The following is a 20,668-nucleotide window of genomic DNA, read 5'->3' on the forward strand; positions in this document are numbered from 1 at the left end:
CTGGAATTTGTGCCCGTTATGGCGATAGGTTCGCCCCCTATCACATCATGGGACAGAATACAATACGGAAAGTAGGTGCACCAGATGCTCCTCTGCCTACCTCTTTGCAGAGAAAAGGTGTGTTGTAAAGATAAAAAAGATATAAAAAATCCTTTGGAGTATGGAACTCTCAGCGCACGAATCTGTATCACTTCGCCAATGTTATATTTAATCTATCATATCGCCTGTGCTTTGCATTTATGAGTAGTAATATATTTCAAAAACAACACACCAGATTAATTTATTTTGACTCGGCATGTTGTTACATATTTTTCAATTATTTTTGATGATTCAAAACTCCAAACGAATTAAGAAAAACATAGTCCACAATCCTATTTTTATCACACATAGATGCTAAAACTAAAAATTTCCAGCCCTAAAATTTATTTATTTATTTACTAGTTGACCCGACAGACTTTGTCCCGTCTAAACTATGAATTTGCAGCGCGCATTCTGTCAATCGCTGATAGTTATTTCAAACAATCGACAGTTATATAAAATTAATATTTTCGTTAGTTTTCTTAAATTTTCTAATTTTCCGCGCAATTTTTTAAATTTTTACTTTCATTAGAACCTTCTCCTGACAATAACAAGCACAAAAAAAAAAATGTAAAATCGGCCCAGCCATTCACGCGTGATGGCGTGACCAAGGGAAATAGGGGTTCATTTTTATATATATATATATATATATATATATATATATATATATATATATAGATTTATTGCACTTCATATAAAATATGTAACGGCGGACTTAATACCAGAGACATTCTCTACCAGTTAACCTGACGTGCAGATAGAACATAGGAGCAAGAATCGATCCATTGATCTAGTTTCAAAAACTAGACTCGCTTGAAGTTAGGCGCGGAGAGTTAGGAATTTGCCAATAACCCAGCCGGCCACCGCCTTAATGGGGAATGTAGGCTTTAACTGCAAGGCGAGTACGAATTAAAGGAGAAATTACTTGGACTTAATAGACCTATGGATGGTGGAACATAGATTCATGATACCTTTGACTTATTTTATGACACTTTTATCTATATTCTTTAGTTTAGTAAGGGATATTTTGATATTGCGTTACTAAATGAAACCACATACTCGTCTTCACCTTTGCCATTGTGCCCAAAAATCATCCATTAATAACAGATATGTTCACCAAAAATTCTGGTTTTAGTTGTTTCGATTTTTTGATCATTTTGTAGTTTAATGCGAATATGGCGTGTGCGTGAGTGTATTTCTGACTGAAAGTATGATGTTGCCGCTGCGACGAATTCTCTTAGAGTAGTAGTAGCGGCATTAGGGCGCGTAAAATTAAAATTACTTTTTATTAATAAGTACTTATTTTGTTCGAAACTTGCACTTTTTTATTAACCGACTTCAAAAAAGGGAGGAGGTTATTAATTCGACGTGATTTTTTTTTTATGTTTTTTATTTTACGTCTACGACTCAAGTAACTTATTGTAGATTGTTATTTCCAAGTAGATAAGTATGTGGTTTTATTTAGTGACGCAATGTCAAAATTATCTTGTATATTAGAAAGAGGAATTTTTGTGTGATTGTACATAGGTGCTAATCTCTAGAACTACTGAACCGATTTTGAGCATTCTTTCCTAATAGGAAGCTACATTACTCCTGTGTATTACAGGCTTTTATCCCGGGAAAATGTAATTGAAAATAAAGATAGGCATAAACTAAAGATGTGAGCTAGAGGAGATGGAGAATTAGAAAAGTATGAATTGTAGGTAAAGTCGAGAGCACATATTCACCGCGACGTTCCCTACCCTGCTTTAACAATAACATAGAACAGAGCATAATTGAGCGTATAGAATATTAGTAATGGAATTGGTGAATTAATTCGAGTTTTAGAACCTCTAGGGGGGCAGCTGCCCCTACCTACCCCCCTTGGCGAGGCCATTGGATGTGCGGAATGTCAATTTATCCACTTTATTACGGTGCCTTCGTCTAACATTTAACTAACGTCTTTTTTCCATCGTTCCAAAATTACGTATGCCATCTACTCTTCTCTCTTCTATCTCACTCACGCATTACATTCCATTCCTACATGTATTCTCAAGTATTGTCTTTCTATAGCTCGATATTGTTAGCGCCGCTATCCTAGCCAATGACATCGAGCGTTTCCAGAAGTACTCGGCTGCGCGGGCAGGCTGGCAGAGGAGATGTGTCACGCGGCGACTATTCTATTATTCTCTCTGGTTGCACGTAGTAAAAAGATGTCTAAAATTGTATTCTGTAATTATTTTTGTTAATATAATGTTAACTATAAAAAGAGCGTGTAACACCAGAGATTCTGGTTCATAACTCAGTAAGAAACTCTAGCCAATATGAGATATTAAGGAATCGTAGAGTTTACAGACTGACGACCCCATGCGTCAAAACTCGATTTGCACAAAGATTTGGCGATTTTGTAAAAAAGCATGTTTACAACCAAGCTGCTAAATATTGTGACCTTAAAAATAAATCGTTAAAAGAAGCGAAAAGTTCACTGCAGAAATGGCTTTCTTCATTAACTTACAGTGAAACTGAAGACCTATTAACTTTTGAATGCTAGGTGGCCTTATGTTAATAAAATAATGTTATATAATATAATACACATATTTAAAAATTAAAAAAAGTGATACACGTGCAAAATTGTTATGCAGGGCACTCCGTTATTTTATTTTAAGCATGTTTATTTTTGTTTTTTTAATATTTAATTTCCAATTTATTTTATTCCTTTTAATATATAAGTTATTTCGATTTTGTAGTGCTATCTGAACACAAATTGTATTCTCGTGGGACGATTTCTTCGATACAGGCTTGCCTAGTGAAGAAATCGAAGGAAATAGTTCACAGATACATTGTGATCAGCAAAAACATTATTATACTGTTTTAAGTTTAATCTCTTTTTATATGTTATGTTTTATGTGTTTTGCTGTAATAAACAATTTTTCATTTTTTCATTTTTCATTAACTATGTTTCCAGACAGCTTTGCTTGCGTCAAAGACGTTTCGTGGAATAAAAAGAATTAGGGATATCCGGCATAAAAAGTAAGAAAGACAAAACACGTATTTCTACTGGTGGTAGGTATCTCATATGTGAGAGTCTGCCTAGGTACCACCGCACTGTCTATTTCCGCCAAGCAGCAGTGTGTAGTCACTGTTGTGTTCCGGTTTGAAGAACATTGTGGCGAGTATAACTATTGGACATACTTAACATCTCATGTCTTAGGATGGTGAGCGCAGTGGAATACCAAACAATACTTTGTAATTCAAAGTGTTGGATGGTGTTTCTACTGTTTATGACAGGTCGTGTCGCTTATTATCAGGCGAACGGCAAATTTATCTCGTCATTCAAAGCAATTAAAAAAAACATATCATGCGTTTATCCCTAAAGGGGTAGGCAGAGATGCAACCAGGGCACCCACTTTTCGCCGTGTGTGAAAAGTCATGGTCTGTGTGTAAAATTTCATCCAAATCTGTTCAGCTGTTTTTGCATTTACTTCTAACTAACAGCTAAACGTCTTTACAGATTTTCGCATTTATAATATTAGCAGGATATTCTGTAACCCTTAAGCGCAAGCGGATAGAGGCGCATTTGCACTGAAATTATAGTTGCCATTGGCTTATATTCTATAGACAAGAACGACCATATAAACTATTTGTACAAAATCTGAACTAAAATGGCAACCAAAACGTCACTGTTATAACCTATTCATTCATTTGAACATCAAATAATTTTACTTATTTTACTAATATTTTTTATTCACATCCAGGTTTTTACTTAGACTCGAGTTCTTATATTATGAGCGCCACTCTGTACGTAACCACACGCTGTCAATGTTGAAATCATATTAAAGTCAGGTGTACGGATTGCAGTACAGTTGAGTCGAACAAGATGTGTACAGAACGCCAGATCTAGTACGTAGTACATATACCTATATATCGATGGATCTAATCAACATTTATTTTTTCTTCAAAAAATAAAATAGAATGGTAATACTTTACTCAGAAAAAAAAACTAAACGTGTAAAGATGATTTTAATTCCAATTTTGTTCAGCTACTTTTGTAGATGACTGTACATTAAACCTACAAAGCATTCAAACATATTTCGTACATCAATGGAACAGTTCAACCCATTAACCTAATTAGATATTCTGACTACCCACATTTACAAAAGGTTCAGTGAAATAGAAGCTAACAAATAACTTGCTTTGTAGATGGAAAGTAACAGTAAATTAGTTAATAAAAATAAAGATGTTGATAAATTCCAGTCTTTCTAACATTAAACCTAAAGTTAAGAAGGATCAAGAAGAAATTTTTATGTTATTAAAATACTTCGAATATGATGGGTAATCGAAAGCCGTAAATTCAAGAACAAAAATAAGAATTTGTAGCCAGTGTAACTGCTGGACATATTAAGACTTTACATCTCATGTCTCAGGATGGCGAGCAAAGTGGAATACCAAACAATACTTTGTGATTCAAGGTGTTGGATGGTATTTCTGCTTTTCATGGGCAGTCGTATCGCTTACCGTCAGGCGAACGGCAAGTTCGTCTCCTCATTCAAAGCAATAAAAAATGCAATAAAATACTGTACAAATGAATATCATGTGCTTTATGTCTTTTATCTTAATAACTTAGCAAAACCGAAATCATGTTGTTACATTTTTTCCGACACCATGATGTGTGTTCAAACTATTTAAGAATAAAATTAACTTAATAATTATTTTTCTAAATTAGTACACAGACTCTCTATTACAATCAGCTTCTTAAAGTATGGAAATGTAAAACACAATACCTCAGCATTAAATATTATTTAACTATAATCATACTGCGCATACTTCTTTGGCATGAAAATTGGCATCTTCTTCCCGAATTTCTTCAACCATTCCCGTCTCTCGTCTTCGGCATTCGGGTCATGGGTTGTTGAAGTCTTCGCTCTGGCCATATTCTGCAAATACGATTCGTATAAACTCATTCTTGGTATCACAGAATTATCTTCTGCCGGTTCCAATGGCACGTTGATAGGATCGAATGGTAGAGTAAGCAGAAATTTGCTAGGATCAGCAAAATATGGGTTAAGGCCTGTAGAACTCTCTGTGGTGTTAGGTGGTTTGGTGGTTTGTGTGGTGGTTGGTGCTGCGGTGGTGATTGGCCGGTTCCCTTCATCCCATATCACCGAGTCTAACCATCTGGCGAAACTGGAAACTTTGGGGAAGGCGTGGGTTTTTGTGTAGACTGCGCATGGTTGGAGGAACGATGATATCGCGATCAGTGTTTCGTTTTGAATTACTGCTCCGCCGTTGTCTTGCTGTAAAGGAATTGTTAATTTTAAAATGGTATATGATTTCTACTTATAAGTGTAACAGGATTGCTGTATTAGTCTATTATTTCAATGTCTATATGTTTACTGATTTCACAAAAAAAAAATCTTTTCGTGTTATTTTTTGATGCGTAAAAAGTAATGTACAAATTTAAACACAGGAAACTACCCTATTTAGGTTTCACTGAATAAATCATTTGTAATACATTTTATTACTTAGATAGGAAATTGTTTGTGGAGACTCCTTTAATTTGTTTAAATTTCGCACTAAAACTGAATAGAGTTATATTACACATATAAAACTCAATAAAATATTTATTACATTTTATAGATCCATAATTTTAGTAAAATGTTTTTTTTTGCGGGCACGCTAATGAGACCCCACTGCATCTGATTTTATGAGGAGTGGGTTCCAATAGAATGTCGACTGACTAAAGATGATTACCCATCGACAGTCGCCACAATTATTCCGGCCGGTTGGAACCGAATACACAGGCTAATGCCAGCATGCGGCACACTTACGTGGGCCACTATGGCGTGTTTTAACACTTTGTGTACGGTGATCGCTATCCGGGAAGATAAAATATATACCAGCAAAAAAATGTTTGCCCTTTTTTTATCTACTGCATCAAGTATATAATGATAATGAATTTTACATTACTTACCCTACAAAAGTGACGATTAAGGTCTTGAACACCTCCCACGCAGATATAGTGTCCTGGTAGAAGCTTGGTGTTGTCGTCACAGATCGAAGCTTCGATGATGGGCGCGTTCACCACTCGAATATGCTACAAAACATTGTGTCATTTACTAGAGTTTGTGCACATTATGTTTTAAAATAAGTTAACTAGCGAGCTAAATATAGCTATGTTCTCTATATGGTTAATTTCTTTGTGGAGTAAAGAGAGTAGTCCAAGAGATTCACAAAGTTCAAAAACTAAAATATCTTTAGAATCCAAAAAAACTAACTAACTGACTAAGTACAATAGTGGTTCTTAGCTCCATGTCGGAACAAGCAGAAATAAATTATATGTTCTGGTTTCCCTGATCTTTGAATTCCCAAAAATCTCATATACTTACCGAAGTAGGAGTCCAGGCAATCATCGACGCTAGATAGCCAAGCTCCACTTCTTCGTCAGGTTTTGCCAATTGTGCCGCTTGGACTCGCGAGCCGAACTCTAAAGGAGCTTCCAACTTCACCGCTGACACTTTTAGATCGAAGTTGTTTATTAACATTTTGATCTGTAAGTAAGACGGTAGTTGACTACTTTTTATAAAATACATCTATCATCATCCAATAACTAACAGAAAAAAGTATTTTTAAAATTCACGCTATAAGTTATTAATCTTTAAAATTTCGTGGAAGGGGAGCCGTCAAACTGTGGTAGCAAATTGTGACGTCATCGTGTGTCACCGACCATAACACTGCTTACGTGAGAAAGAGATAGCGCGGTACCCCATCACGTATGCCCACAACACGTCTGATTGAACTAGTGACAGCATATTCGGTAACTATTTACATCAAAAATACCCAGACAATTCGGATATTTTATCTTGAATTTTTTTTTATTAATCTCTGATTGGATCAAGAAACCTGTCCGTCTAAGGATGCTACTATATGGTTAAATATAACTCTTAACAATGAAGTAACAAAGACTATTCACAATCCTTTACCAATAAATCAGCGTAAATCACATTACCTTATACAACGACCCGCCCTTATTGTTGTATGAGCTGCCCACTCTAACGGAGAAATTGGCGAGGTTTTTGTGGCTCACGTGCGACGATATTATGTCTCTGTGAATGAATTGTTGAATTAGTTACTTCCAAGAGCGTAGCCAGCCGATGGCGTACGGGGTGGGGCAACTTACTATGGGGAATGAGGAAACTATGAATTGTAGGTTAAGTCGAGAGCAAGTGTTCCTCCTTCACTAGCTCTTTCCCGCTTTACCATAGAGCAGGGCGTGATTGAGCGTACGGAATATTAGGAATTGAATTGGTGAATTCTAGTTTCGACGTACGGGAATGATCTATCAAGCAAGTCAAGTCAAAGACTTAGGACTTTGGTTACTTTACATTTGGCAATGTTTTTAGAATCTATGGGGGTGGCAGCTGCCTCTCTTGACCCCCCTTGGAGACGCCCTTGGTTATGTCGGTTAGTTGCTTATAGGAGTTGAAATGCCAGGATTCTTTAGTAGATCAGTATGAAAGGTTTTTTGGATTCCAAGCAGATTTATCCAACTTTTAAGGCCATCGTGTCTTGTGCTTTGCTTGTCAGTAAGAGTTGAAATGCCATTTCTTTAGTAGGTCAGTATATAAAAGTTCCTCTTTGAACTAATTTATCCAACTTTAAAGGCCATTGTATTCAGTGCATTTTCTGAGCGTTTTGAGACTACGTCTTATTTACAGCCGTTTTCAATAAAAGATATCAATCTTCAATCCGATTTCGAGAATGAACCAATCAAAATAACTTATTTGTAAGCAAATAAAACTTTGTTCTGATTGGTAAATTTTTTAGGTAGAAAAAATCGATCGTTTATTGAAAATTGTTAGACGTATTAATGATTGCTAGTAATAGTTGTTTTTTTAATATATCTCAAAAAAGAGGGGAGTGTTATTAATTCGCTATTACGTACGTTTAGATGGACTTAAATAATTGCGTACGATTATTGATACCAATAATTGATCCATCTAAGTGCGGCTTCCATATCTCATGGTGGCAAACGTATTGAAGTATTAACAAATATATATTTACTCTACCACCAGTTCTAAAGCAATTTTCAACAGACAAGAACGGGCAAAAAACTCTAGAGTTGCTCTTTTCAAAATCTGTATAAACTAGAGTCTAGACGCTGCTGGTGATGCTGGTGGTAGGATATATTTTATATCCGACCGGATAGCGAACACTATATATGTAACGAAATAGTTACGAGATTTTCTGATTCATCTGTCTTGTTTGTTTCTTGTCTGTACATTGGGTCTATCAAATATTATAAATAATAAATATATTAATAAAAAAAAAACGACAGAACAGACAAAATCGTGAAAACTATTTCGTTACAGTCCAAATGTTATAATAATATCTTGTATAGACTGAAAAAATAAACTTCATTCGTTTCTTTGGGAAGGAAAAGCAACAAGCGATTTTATTTAAACAATCAATATAAATAATTGATCTTATATAGATAATACTAAAATTATACGATACGTTATCACTTCTCAAATAAACCCTCGTCGGCATTCAAAGAGTGCTAAGATAGACGGGACATTCGAAACATTGTCATACAAAAAATGTTTCGCTCATGTGATGGTTACTGAATCTACCGTGAAATAGCAAAACACCAATGTAAAATACATAATATTTTTTCCATATAATGATTTGCATTTGATCCGTAGGAGAACAAAGGTTACTGACATAGCCCATAGGATTAGCAAGTTGAAGTGGCAGTGGGCCGGGCATATAGCTAGAAGAACCGATGGCCGTTGGGGTCGAAAGGTTCCAGAGTGGAGACCACGTACAGGCAAGAGAAATGTCGGACGCCCGCCTACAAGGTGGACGGACGACCTGGCTAAGGTCGCAGGAAGTCGCTGGATGCAGGCTGCTTCCAACAGGTCGACGTGGAAATCTTCGAGGGAGGCCTATGTTCAGCAGTGGACTTCCTGTGGCTGAGATGATGATGAATGATTTGCACGTTTTCAATGCGCATAATATATTTTCAATGAATATGTTATTTTTATATTAATACTTAACAACGCAGTGACATCTTGTCACACGGACATTTCAAATAAGACAGGCTTATTACCAATTGTTTTACTTTTGGAGCATATATTTTGTCCTGATGTTCAGTCAGCTGCCTCGGTGACGTAGTTGTATTACAGCCGCGGTACGGCAGCGCTCTGAGGTCCTGGGTTCGAATCCCGGGTAAAGTGATATTTGGGTTTTTACGCTTAGTATCAGTCCGGAGTCTGAAATCTGTGCCCGATATGGCGATAGGCTCGCCCTCTATCATATCATGAGATGGAACACACTTGGCGAAATGTGGATGCCCTGGTTGGCCTCTGCATACCCCTTTAAAGATAAATGCGTGATGTTGTGGATGTCCGGTCTATAACTATAGCTACTCTTTAATGTCTTTGTCGGCAATCCATTTATTGAACATAATCGGATCAATCTAATACGAAGTTGGAATTCTAGTAGTTTTTACGTCTATAATTCATTCTCTGAGCACAAAAACCGTTAATGATTACTTATTAGTATTGGTTAGAATCGTTTGTATTTCATTTAATGCTTTTTATATACGACAAAGTGACCTTAATGCATCTGGTGAGTGGAATAGGGTCCGGATAGTGTCGACTGATGGGAGATTATTGCCCCTCGACAGTCGACACAATTATGCCGGCCTGTTGGAACCGGATATACAGGCTTGTTTCGGAACGCGACACTTACGTCGGCCATTATGGCGGGTTTTAACACCTTATGTACAGTGGTCGCTATACCAGCCAAGCAGTAGTGTGCAGTCACTGTTGTGTTCTGGTTTGAAAAGCATTATATAGCCAGTGTAACTACTGGACATAATGAGGCTTAACATCTTATGTCTCACGATAGGAAGCGCAGTGGAATACCAAGCAATAATTTGTAATTCGAGATGTTGGTGTTTCTGCTGTTTATGGGCGGTCGTATCGCTTACCATCAGGCTAACGGCAAGCTCGTCTCGTCATTTAAAGCAATAAACAAAAAATTCTGACAAACGTAAATCCTAATCCTAAATAGGCCGGTAGGAATCCGGTTCTATGGATTTTGCCATTGCTGTACGCCATATTATTGTTTTAGGTTTTAAATAATTTACATATTTTTTTAACTCTTCTTGCAATTAAATGAATCTTCACGCAAAGCCGCGGTCATGACCTACAATATAATGGTTCAGATACCACCGCAGTCGAACAAAAGGTCCAAAATGTAGAACAATTAAACATTTAGCTCGAGCCCGATTCGTGACCCTATGTTTGCACGAAATTAACTCAAGATTACCCCCAAATTGTAAACAACGGGAGTTCGCAAATCCGTTCGTTTGTCCCTTTCTCGCCTATGACTTTACTGGGACAGAGCGAGATGGTGATAACATCTGGTCCAATTTTAATTCATTATCGATTAGCTTAATTAGAATTTAATGGAGGAGAAATATAAGTTTATTGTTTAATTTACTCGTTTTGTATCGAATTTATATAAATAATGACGGTGAATGTAATTGCTGAGTAAATTAACAATTTCAGTGTAAAAACAAAATTGTGTTCGCAGACATGTGGCGTAAATACATCGTAAAGGTCCCGTGGCAAATTAATTGAATGAATTAATGAATCCCTGCGAGCCGAATTTTGGCCACTGCGGCCAATCTTAACGGAATTCAGCCAGGTACGCAGGATATTTTATAGCGCACAAGTATGTGCGCAATACACAGGTGCACTCTCTGTTCCTTCATTCTTATAGTCAGATAAGATGACAATCCGACATGACATGAAAGAGTTCAGGCGCAGGACCAACGGCGTTACGTGTTTTCCGAGGCACGAGATTGTCACACTGCTAACTTCCTGACTCCTACTGCGACTGAGTAATTTTGAAGATCAAAAAACCCAGTCACATTTATTTCTGGCTCGAGCCGGGATGCGAACCCAGAACCTTAGCGCGATAGTTATGCTCGTAACTGGTACGCTTAACTACGCCACTGAGGCAGTAAAAAGCTAAACTAAGCTAAACAAACTTAGCTTTCGGTCTGCAACCGACATTACCATTAGTTATGTTCTATTCCTATCTTCTGGGTTAGTTAGTGTGATTCACTTTTATACCTCGTCAGTTTTTCTTACACATTGTCTATTCCGATATCCGATATCCGCAAGCCGTAAAATCCGACAATAATGAGGAATACCGGAGTGGTCACACGAGTGTATACGCCAATATGTGCGCGGGTCGCAATAAACCGGGGCCTCTATTTCCGACATAGGGTCCGAATCTCGTGGGATTTTCGTTATAGGGCCCAAGGGACAGAATTTCATACATCGAAATACTTTTTATATCTGAAAAACATAGGCTCAAAATTTATATCGACGGTTATAAGGCTACTTTATTTAAGCGACATTTTACGATACTAACTTTCATACAAATATAATCAGCACTTTTTTCTATGTTTTTTTAAACAAACTAATAGTATTTGAAAAAAAAATTCGCTTATGTCTTACCCTTCTAACCGTCGATAGGAATTTTGAGGCGTGTTGTTCAGATATAAAAAGTATTTCTTCATTTTTACTATTAACTTTTATGGGGAAAGAGGGTTTGTTAGTGTTAATTTTTGATAATAATTTAGCTCATGTTTGAACTGACTTAATTCATTTAAAATTGTCTGACAGAGCATTATAATACAAATGAACGCAAGGAAAGTTACTAGCTTAATTGTTTATATGACTACCTCTAAATGACCTGTATCAAGGCACATAATGTTGTTTGTCACTCTAAGACATATGTTAAATATATTGACGTATATTTTTACATGATATATGCCAATGTGTTTAACATCATGATTTTTTCCTCACATGGAAATTATTAAATTATTTTTATTTAAGGAAGATAATGCTGACTTCTGAAACACCGGTTTATACCTAGTTTAGAAGTCAGAGAAATAAATGATTACTTATTATCATGATACTCAGTACTTCCAATAATTGAATATGACGTTCTTGTTAATATGACCGCAAAATAGTAGTAAACGGAGACAATACAATGCTTAGAATATGACAAAAATGACACGACTCCGTATCGCTTTATTGTGATTGGTTGAGACTAACACGTGACTACGCATTGCTCTCTCGACCAATTACAAACTTCTAAATTAAACATCGACTTACAAGTCGCTTTTTGTGGCATTCTAAAGATGATTAACTCTCATAAGTAAAACAAACACCAGGAAAGCATAAATAATAAAATTCATCCCGAAAAACTAAAATCGCTACGTGCTTATAACTTGTTCCGGCTCCCGATACTTGACTTAGTAAAGGGTCCTGGAAATTTTTTGTCCTCTAAAGGTCCGTAAAACGTATGTATTTATCTATTTGTAATGCTTAGCGCGAAATCTGTTACTTTTTGTTTATTGTTAGTTAACTGTGAGTTATTGAGGTCGCGTGTCCAAAATTTATCGCTTTATACCAGGGAAACATATTTCATAGGTATTTGTCTGAAAAAGTGCTGCGCTGATTCCATATTGAACTGGTATTATGGGTAGGAGGTCGTGGTTTTCAAGACGTCAACGCTCTATGAGCAAACCTTCTTCTTTAATCGAAGGTAGGTGTTAATATTTTGCTTTTCTTCCGGGATTCAATCTCAAAATTATATGCAGTGTTATAAACAAATACTTTTTATTAATTTTAACAGAAACATGTCGACTACATTTTTGGAAAACCACAAAGGAGACATAAACTAATGTTGCAACTCTACACCACAGACAATATATAGAAATCTTAACAGACTATACTATAATATTTATGACATGGGCATTGCCTCTCTACAGTAGGCACTTGCATATCTGCACACAATTAGAGTCTTGTAAGAATAGTGAGCAGTAACTCGCGATCCAAAGATTTACCTTAGAAGGTATATAATCGTGCATCGGATAGCGGCAGTCGTCCAAACCGCCTTATGGATTAATAACTAAATATGGTCGAATTTTATTGATAACTAGGTTTTGCGTCTTTGCCAGTGTGGAGGAGTTTTCCGGGATAAAAGTCCGCTATATATTTTCCCGGGATAGCCTATAACCTTCCCAGGGTCTTAAACTATCTCCATACCGAATTACGTAAAAATCCGTTCAGTAGATTTTGAGAAAATCGATAACATACAGACGGTCCAAAAAGTGACTTTGTTTTATAATATGTATAGATGTAAGTATTCAAACCTTAAATACAAGGGAATATAACACCTAATACAATGTAAACTAATACTAAAATATATCTGGTACATAAATAAACCATTAGTTAGCAACCGACTTGCGTCGCGCCGCGTCATTAGAGTTTAGACCTTTATTTGCGTAATGACAGCCCGTTCATTAGCCAGGATCGGCGAATGACTATCCACTTAGTTGCGTGGTAGGTAAATTACATTTTACATTGGCTTTACTCTTGGTTTTACCCACGTGGAAGCCTGTTTTGAAAATAAATTTTGCTGGTAGTTATATATTTTATATCTGATAGCGACCACCGTGTTAAAACACACAAGGTGTTAAAACCCGCCTTAGAAGCCCACGTAAGTGTGTCGCGTTCCGGGATCACCCTGTGTATATCCAGTTCCAACAGGCCAGCATAATTGTGTCGACTGCCGAGGGGTAATCATCGCTCGTCAGTCAACATTCTATTGGAATCCATTCCAGTAGTACAGCTTTTTCCAAGATAAAATTAACCTTTTATCTTGGAAAAAGCTGTTAATGCTTAAAAATGAAATTTATTTCATCCATCGATATATATGTACTACGTACGTATGGCGTTCGAGTTATATGGACTCTTTGCCACTACAGTGGGGTTACTCTACCGTGTTCTTATAAAAAGCTATGTCATAGTAACTCACGAATCAAAGCACTTGGACAGCGTGATGAGCCAGTAGGAGTTGAGTATGACTGTACTGCAAACGTAGGTGTTGTTCTTGAGAAGCGAACCCGCGTACGGCCGGTGCTGGATTTGCGTGATCCCTGCGCCTATGTGTTCGCTGCTGTCGTCGAGGTCAGCGTCGGCTGGTGGAGAAATGTTAATAGGTGTTACTCGTTCTACTAAAGGGCATGATGGTCTAGTTGGGGACGGACTGCTGAGACGAAGGTCAGCGGGTTAAAATCCTAGGGCACACAGTGATTTTTAGAAGTTACGTGTGTATTTAAATGAAGATTCGCTTTAACGGTAAAAGTAAAGCCCGTGAAGAAACCGATATACCTGAGAATTATCCATAAGAACTTCGAAGGTATGTGAAGTCTGCCCGCACTAGACCAACGTGGTGGATATAAGGCCTAAAGCCTCTCATTAGTAGAGGCAAGAGTCCGTTCTACAACCCACTAGGCTATCATTATTACAACATATTAATTCTAATTAAGGTATTCCTTTGAACCATTATACTGATTTTATCGCAAAATAGGTCTACATTATAAAATGGATGGTCTATTCATTACTTATTATTCAAAGTTGAATAGAAAATAAACGATACGCGAATTCTGAGAACCAAAATTTGCTGATTTATCAAAAGAACAACGCAAGAATATAATACAGGGCTAGTTGTATTATACAGATGTATATTGTATAATAATTTATAATAGATATAGGTGGACAGATGACGTAATAAAAGTCACAGATCGTTGGACGGCCGCTTCCAATAGGGCGATTTGGAAATCTTTGGGGGAAGCCCATGTTCAGCAGTGGACATCCTGCGGCTGATGATGATGATGATTGTTATATATCCGACAGACGCACTAGATTTTATAATTGATTTCCTTTGATCGCAACTTCAAGATAAAAGTAGGCTATGTTATTTCCAGGGTCTCAGATTATCTTCATACCGAATTTCATAGAAATTTGTTCAGTATTTTTTGATTATCGTGTTCAGACAGATGCGGCCAGGACTTTGTTTTATAATACACTAGCTTTTGCACGCGACTCTGTCCGCCTATAGAATTTAGGAGTGATATAGCTTCCTATCAGGGAAAATACTTTCGTAATCGGTTTAGAAGGTAGTTTCTGAGATTTACGCTTTCAAACAAACTATTCAGCTTTATATATTAATATAAATAAAGGTGCAACAATCAAAATGAATTTTATAAAAATTAATAAACTTCAAGCCCTCGTCAAACAATAGTTGTAGCTAAGTAAACGGTTTTCATATTGAAAACTCCGCGCTAACTGAAACTAGTTAACACTCCAAGTTGCGGAACTTTAGGTCCAATCCTTTAAACTGTTGACTAAACGATCGGAGACCGAACTGAAGATTGTTGGAATAAAATACTTGACGAAGGGTTTTGAAAATGCTAGAGCTACTCTACATCTTTACTGATAATAGTATTATTGAAATAGGTATACGTGATCAAGGGTTTTGATAATAGTAGAGCTACTTTACATAACTTTGCTGTTGATGGTGTTATTGTAATAATAAATATCAATGGTTTTGAAAAAGCTAGAGCTACTCTACATCTTTGCTGCTGATGGTATTATTGAAATAATATAAGGAACAAGGCTTTTGAAAATGGTAGAGTTACTCTATTCATGTAGAATAGAATAGTGGATTTTTTAATTCTTTTTCTGATATTGATGTTTGCTGTGTTCAGCAGTAAAGCATCATATCTGGATTAATTACGTGTTAAATACGTTATCAATGCAGTAAATGTATTTTGCAGTTCGGCGTGTGACTTTACTTTTATTGATACAGAATATTAATAAAATCATTGCATCTTCTAATAATAATAATATAATAATATCAGCCCTGTACTATATACTTGCCCACTGCTGAGTACGGGCCTCCTCTACCCTCTACTACTGAGAGCATCTTCTAAATAAGACCTAAATTTTATAATTCTTACCATGAGCCTAATATACAGGGTCATTTTGATAATGCGTTACTAAATGAAGCCACATACTTATGTTCATACTTCATCTTTGCTGACATTGTGCCAAAGCCATCCATTTATAACGAATATTTTCACCAAAAATGCTGGTTTTAATTATCAGATTTTTGATCATTTTGTAGTCTAATGCGACTAAAGTGTGTGCGTGAGTGAATTTCGGACTGAAAATATGATGTTGCCACTGCAACGAATTCTCTTAGAGTAGTAGTAGTGGCATTTGGGTGCGTAAAATTTAAATTGCTTTTTATTAATATTTATTTGGTTCGAAATTTACACTTTATTATTTTACATCTACGGCTCAAGTAACTTATTGTAAAGTGTTATTTTCAAGTAGATAAGTATGTGGTTTCATTTAGTAATGCTATGTTAAAATTACCCTGTATAAAAAAATACCCGCGTTTCAACAATGGCCATGCAGACCGCAATCAATAATAAACTTCTAGCACTTGGAACTTGCAACTACAACTTCTGGCATTAGCAACTTCGGGCCGCTGTCATTTTTCTTCGCATAGTTATATTTTTCAAAGTTATGAGGCTGGAGTCTCAATGGTTTTACAATTGCTATTTTATAAATGCCTAGTTTAACGAGTTTTGTGGTTATATTTTGAAGTTAAATACATTGTATTAACCCATTTACCATCGGAATGTTTGTTTTTTATTTAATACATAATAAGGTTATTTTTCCGTGACACGCGTAATGTCATGTAGCTGTCATGTTTGCCGGAAAACATTCCGCTGGTAAATGGGTTAACTTATAAACAAAGCATATATCACGCTTTTATCATCAGCAGCAGAGGTGCGAACAGGTTGTCTATTTTTCGGAGCATTTCGTCCCAAAATGTGATAGAAGACGAGTCTATCACCACGTCCGATTCCATCTGCAAATCTCAGTGTCTTTTTTCTATGTTTTTATTTCTATGTATGACGAGACACATTCATTGTCACTTTTAAGAGATAGATAGTTTTTAAAGGTCAAAGAGATACTATGAATTCGGTCGACAGGTTTATTAATATAGGGTGTCATTACTTTTTTTACTTTCTTTATTGTTTTGAATGACGAGACGAGCTTGCCGTTCGCCTGATGGTAAGCGATACGACCGCCCATAAACAGTAGAAACACCATCCAACACCACGAATTACAAAATATTGTTTGATATTCCACTGCGCTCGCCATCCTAAGACATGTTAAGACTTATTATGTCCAGTAGTTACTGGCTACAATGTCCTTCAAACGGAAACACAACAGTGACTATACACGGCTGCTTGTAGAAATAGACATTGCGGTGGTACCTAGGCGGACTCTCACATATGAGAGACCTACCAGTAAAGTTTTTAACATATTGCCTGACATGAAACTCGAAAGGCCACGCAAACAACCCTATAACTAGAAGTATGGATTCATGAATCGCACCGCAGTCTGAGACAACAATGTCGCACTTGGTAACGAGATGCTAGCTCGTGCATAAGTTTCCGAGAATATTGATCGTGAAACACTTTGTTAGCTCCTGCACTTTCTGCAGTGTATCTTTGTATATGGTTATTCAAATCGTGATTGAAATCGCACTCTTAATAAAATAATGACACATTCCAAAATTGCCAATTTGTGGGAATCGTCAAACAACCAATTTCTGTTTGAGACCTTTTAGTTTTTTCCCATTTTGTATGTTTAATAAGCTCAATTTTACAGCAACTTCAAAAAAGAGGTAGCAAACAAAAAATTGTTTTCTTACGACTGCCACAAATTAACAATTTTGAATAGGTTATTTTACTAAGAGTGCGAAATGTGGAAGCATCAGTGGCGAAGGATGAAGTTTCTGAAAGGTAACTCGACATAACAAATAGGTACTAATGCATAAATGTCGATAAAATAAATAAATACTTGATAAAGGTCGAAGGAACACGTTGGATGCAGGCCGCTTTCGACAGGTCCGTTTGGAAATCTTTAGGGGAGGTCTATGTTCAGCAGTGGACTTTATGTGGCTGATGATGATGATGCATAAATGCGGTTTGCAAATCGCTCTAATGTTTACATAACTTACGAAAGGGAAATCGACAGGAATCGGGTTATATAGACCTTTCGAGATTGGCAAGCACTAGCCTTCTGCCCTGTTTCTCCTATATTCTTGGCTTGGACGGCATCTTCAAGCGGCCTAATGGAAGACTTGCGTTATATTTCTCACGTATTCTGAGCTGGGATAATACTGTCTACATAGTTAACGATCGTAAACGTAAACCTCTACCAATGAGATTATACGGAAATTTCCGAATTGGCCCACGTAAATGTGTCGCTTCGGGCTTGTGTAAATCCGGTTTCAACCAGGCCGGTATAATTATGTCGACTAGCGAGGTTAGCGATACGCATCGTCAGCCGACAATATCTGGACCCTCACTTATCGTCAAGAGCAGTAGGATAGCTTCTCCGTGCCCGTGCCGTGCCGTAATATTTAGAAAAGTCAGTAGCGTGTGCCCTTGGGTTTCGAACCTGCAAACATTCGTCTCGGCAGTCCATTCCACAACCAACTAGGCTATCGCCGTTTTTTGTTGGACTTTACGGACCTTAAATTATTTCGACTACAGCCCTCAGAGCCCTTTTTATAACAAGCATTTAAGTCATAATCTTTTGTTTATTTTTAGTTCAAAATTGTTTTCTTTTCTATAAAAATTTTAAATAACAATAAATTTTAAAGGATATATTTACCAGAATCATTATCAGCCGTGCTATCCAGCTTGCAGCAGGCCAGCCCCCAGAAGCACACAAAGATTCCAGATCTCAACCACATTCTTGCACTTTCCAGCATACACTGATCCGTTTTGATTCGCTCCAATAGTGCTTTGGTTTGTCATAGAGCTAGGAACTGTTAGAGATGACATGTTTAGTTGAGAATGGATTTTTGGTGTTTTTGACGGCGTTTTTTATATTTTATACAATATATCTAATGTACAATTTAAACAATTTAATATTATGTTTAGTGCTAATAATATCGTAGATGTGACGATTTGTAAAGATATTTATTAGAAGTGAACGCAGAAATATCTAAATGACTGAGAATTGAATACAAAGACAGACCAAGTCTTGAAATAACGTCCATAGTTTACTTTGGTCCCAATAAAGTAACCAAAAAATAAATTTAAATTTGTATTGAAATATTGCACTCCGTAAGCCGCCATTTCAATTACGTTCAAGAATATAGACTAAAACTTCGTCCACCAATCAGTATATCCAGTATAAAGTCCGCTTCATTTGTTCGCATCAATCAGTATTATATCAAAATCTGCATGATTGATGGCTTTAAACGTTTTTAATATTTTCTATTGAAGTTTTAACAGACTTTTTGAGATACCGGATATTCAAAAGAGTTAGAGTAACTCTGTAGATATTATTATCTCGTTAAATTTCCAAAGAGAGAGAGAGAGAGAGAGATTAGAGGCGTCACATATTGTGTAGATATTTCGACCTTATTCCATCCCACATATGATTTACTAATTACAATTGCAATTTGAGTTTGTTTACCGAATCGAAAAACTACGATTTGGAAATCGAATTTAATATTTCATGGTTCAAACATTTACTAATTTCTTATGTAGATATATAAGTATTAATATGTTGAATTAAATTATTTTGTGGAATATATGTCTGATATGGTGGTATGCTCGCCCCATCTCGGTACGGAATATACGTGGCAAAAAAGTGAATGCTCTGGTTACACCTCAGTCTACCCTCTGAGGCATAAAGTTGTGATGTATGTTTATGAAATTTGCATAAACATAAGGAACATTTATTGGTTTGAATAAGATTTCTTATGTTTACGCGAATGTTCATTGAAATAATCGGGTCTGCTCCGTGACTACGACAGCTGCAAAGCTTTCGAAACATTGGAAGAAAATTATACAAAAACCGCGATGAAATCCGTAAAATAGTTTAATTTTAATATATGGTTGTTCTAAACAAGTCGTAGTTCTATATCAGGTAGTGCAGGATGTTTTCACGCGCGGTGGAAATGTTTGCGTCAACACAGATAAGACCTCGCCTCCAACGCTTTCCTTATTCTCGCCGGAATTGAATCGGCGGCCATTTCGCAAATTGTCCAGGCTTACGGTGGCAAATTGCAAAAATCCTGGGGGATTACCTTTACTTTTCGATGTTTGGGCGATGGAAAATATGTTCTGTAAGAGAATGGATGTAGGCCGTGGGGATAGAGTTTGATTCCTGAAATTTTTTGTATCATAAAATTTTATATTCATGTTGCGAATTTAAAAGTTCTTTATTAAAAAGTTAATTATGTTTCCTTACACAAAAAATATAAAAAATAAATTGATGTAATCGACTCGTTAATTTATTAAAATAGAAAAAACATTTTAAATAATACAATAATCGACTTACAATCAATTATGGGCGGTCGTATCGTTTACCATCAGACGAACGGCAAGCTCATCTCGTCATTCAAAGTAATAAAAAAAAGGCAATAGAAATTGGCACACAGAATACCATTCCACGTAAACACGAAGATATCGTAACACAGCCGCGTAACGGGTTTACACTGTCAGTGACTAAGGATCCTGCAAGGTGCAACTTGCAGCTTGAATGGTAGAGACAAAAGAATATTAATTTGCAAGTCTAATATAGTTTAAATGAGATTTTATTATGAAATAACTTTTTGATCGGATTTCACA

General features: G+C 36.4%; 2 protein-coding genes across 2 annotated transcripts in view; one reads left to right on the forward strand and one right to left on the reverse strand.

Annotated features, from left to right (window-relative positions):
* LOC115450566 (inactive dipeptidyl peptidase 10) overlaps positions 1-20,668 on the forward strand; it is a 179,553-nt gene that overhangs the window by 42,122 nt on the left and 116,763 nt on the right. The gene's annotated exons all lie outside the window — the stretch shown is intronic.
* Positions 4,641-18,812, reverse strand: LOC119190527 (complement factor D-like). Its single transcript, XM_037442599.1, has 6 exons — positions 18,696-18,812; positions 13,966-14,128; positions 7,064-7,160; positions 6,444-6,605; positions 6,029-6,151; positions 4,641-5,351 (listed from the first exon to the last, which is right to left on the reverse strand). Exons 1-6 carry the CDS (start codon positions 18,793-18,795, stop codon positions 4,857-4,859), a joined length of 1,140 nt encoding a protein of 379 aa, XP_037298496.1. The 5' UTR covers positions 18,796-18,812; the 3' UTR covers positions 4,641-4,856.

The sequence above is a fragment of the Manduca sexta genome, chromosome 4 (assembly GCF_014839805.1).
Source record: "Manduca sexta isolate Smith_Timp_Sample1 chromosome 4, JHU_Msex_v1.0, whole genome shotgun sequence".
NCBI classification, from domain to species: Eukaryota; Metazoa; Arthropoda; class Insecta; order Lepidoptera; family Sphingidae; genus Manduca; species Manduca sexta.

Bases quoted from the DNA above. Each gene is read 5' to 3' on its own strand.
- LOC119190527 (XM_037442599.1), bottom strand. From the start codon at position 18,795: ATGCTGGAAAGTGCAAGAATGTGGTTGAGATCTGGAATCTTTGTGTGC. The intron at 14,129-18,695 runs GTAAATATATCC...TTTCTCCACCAG, and splicing joins CACGGCTGATAATGATTCTG to CCGACGCTGACCTCGACGAC. The intron at 6,152-6,443 runs GTAAGTATATGA...AATGTTTTGTAG, and splicing joins TTGCCTGGACTCCTACTTCG to CATATTCGAGTGGTGAACGC.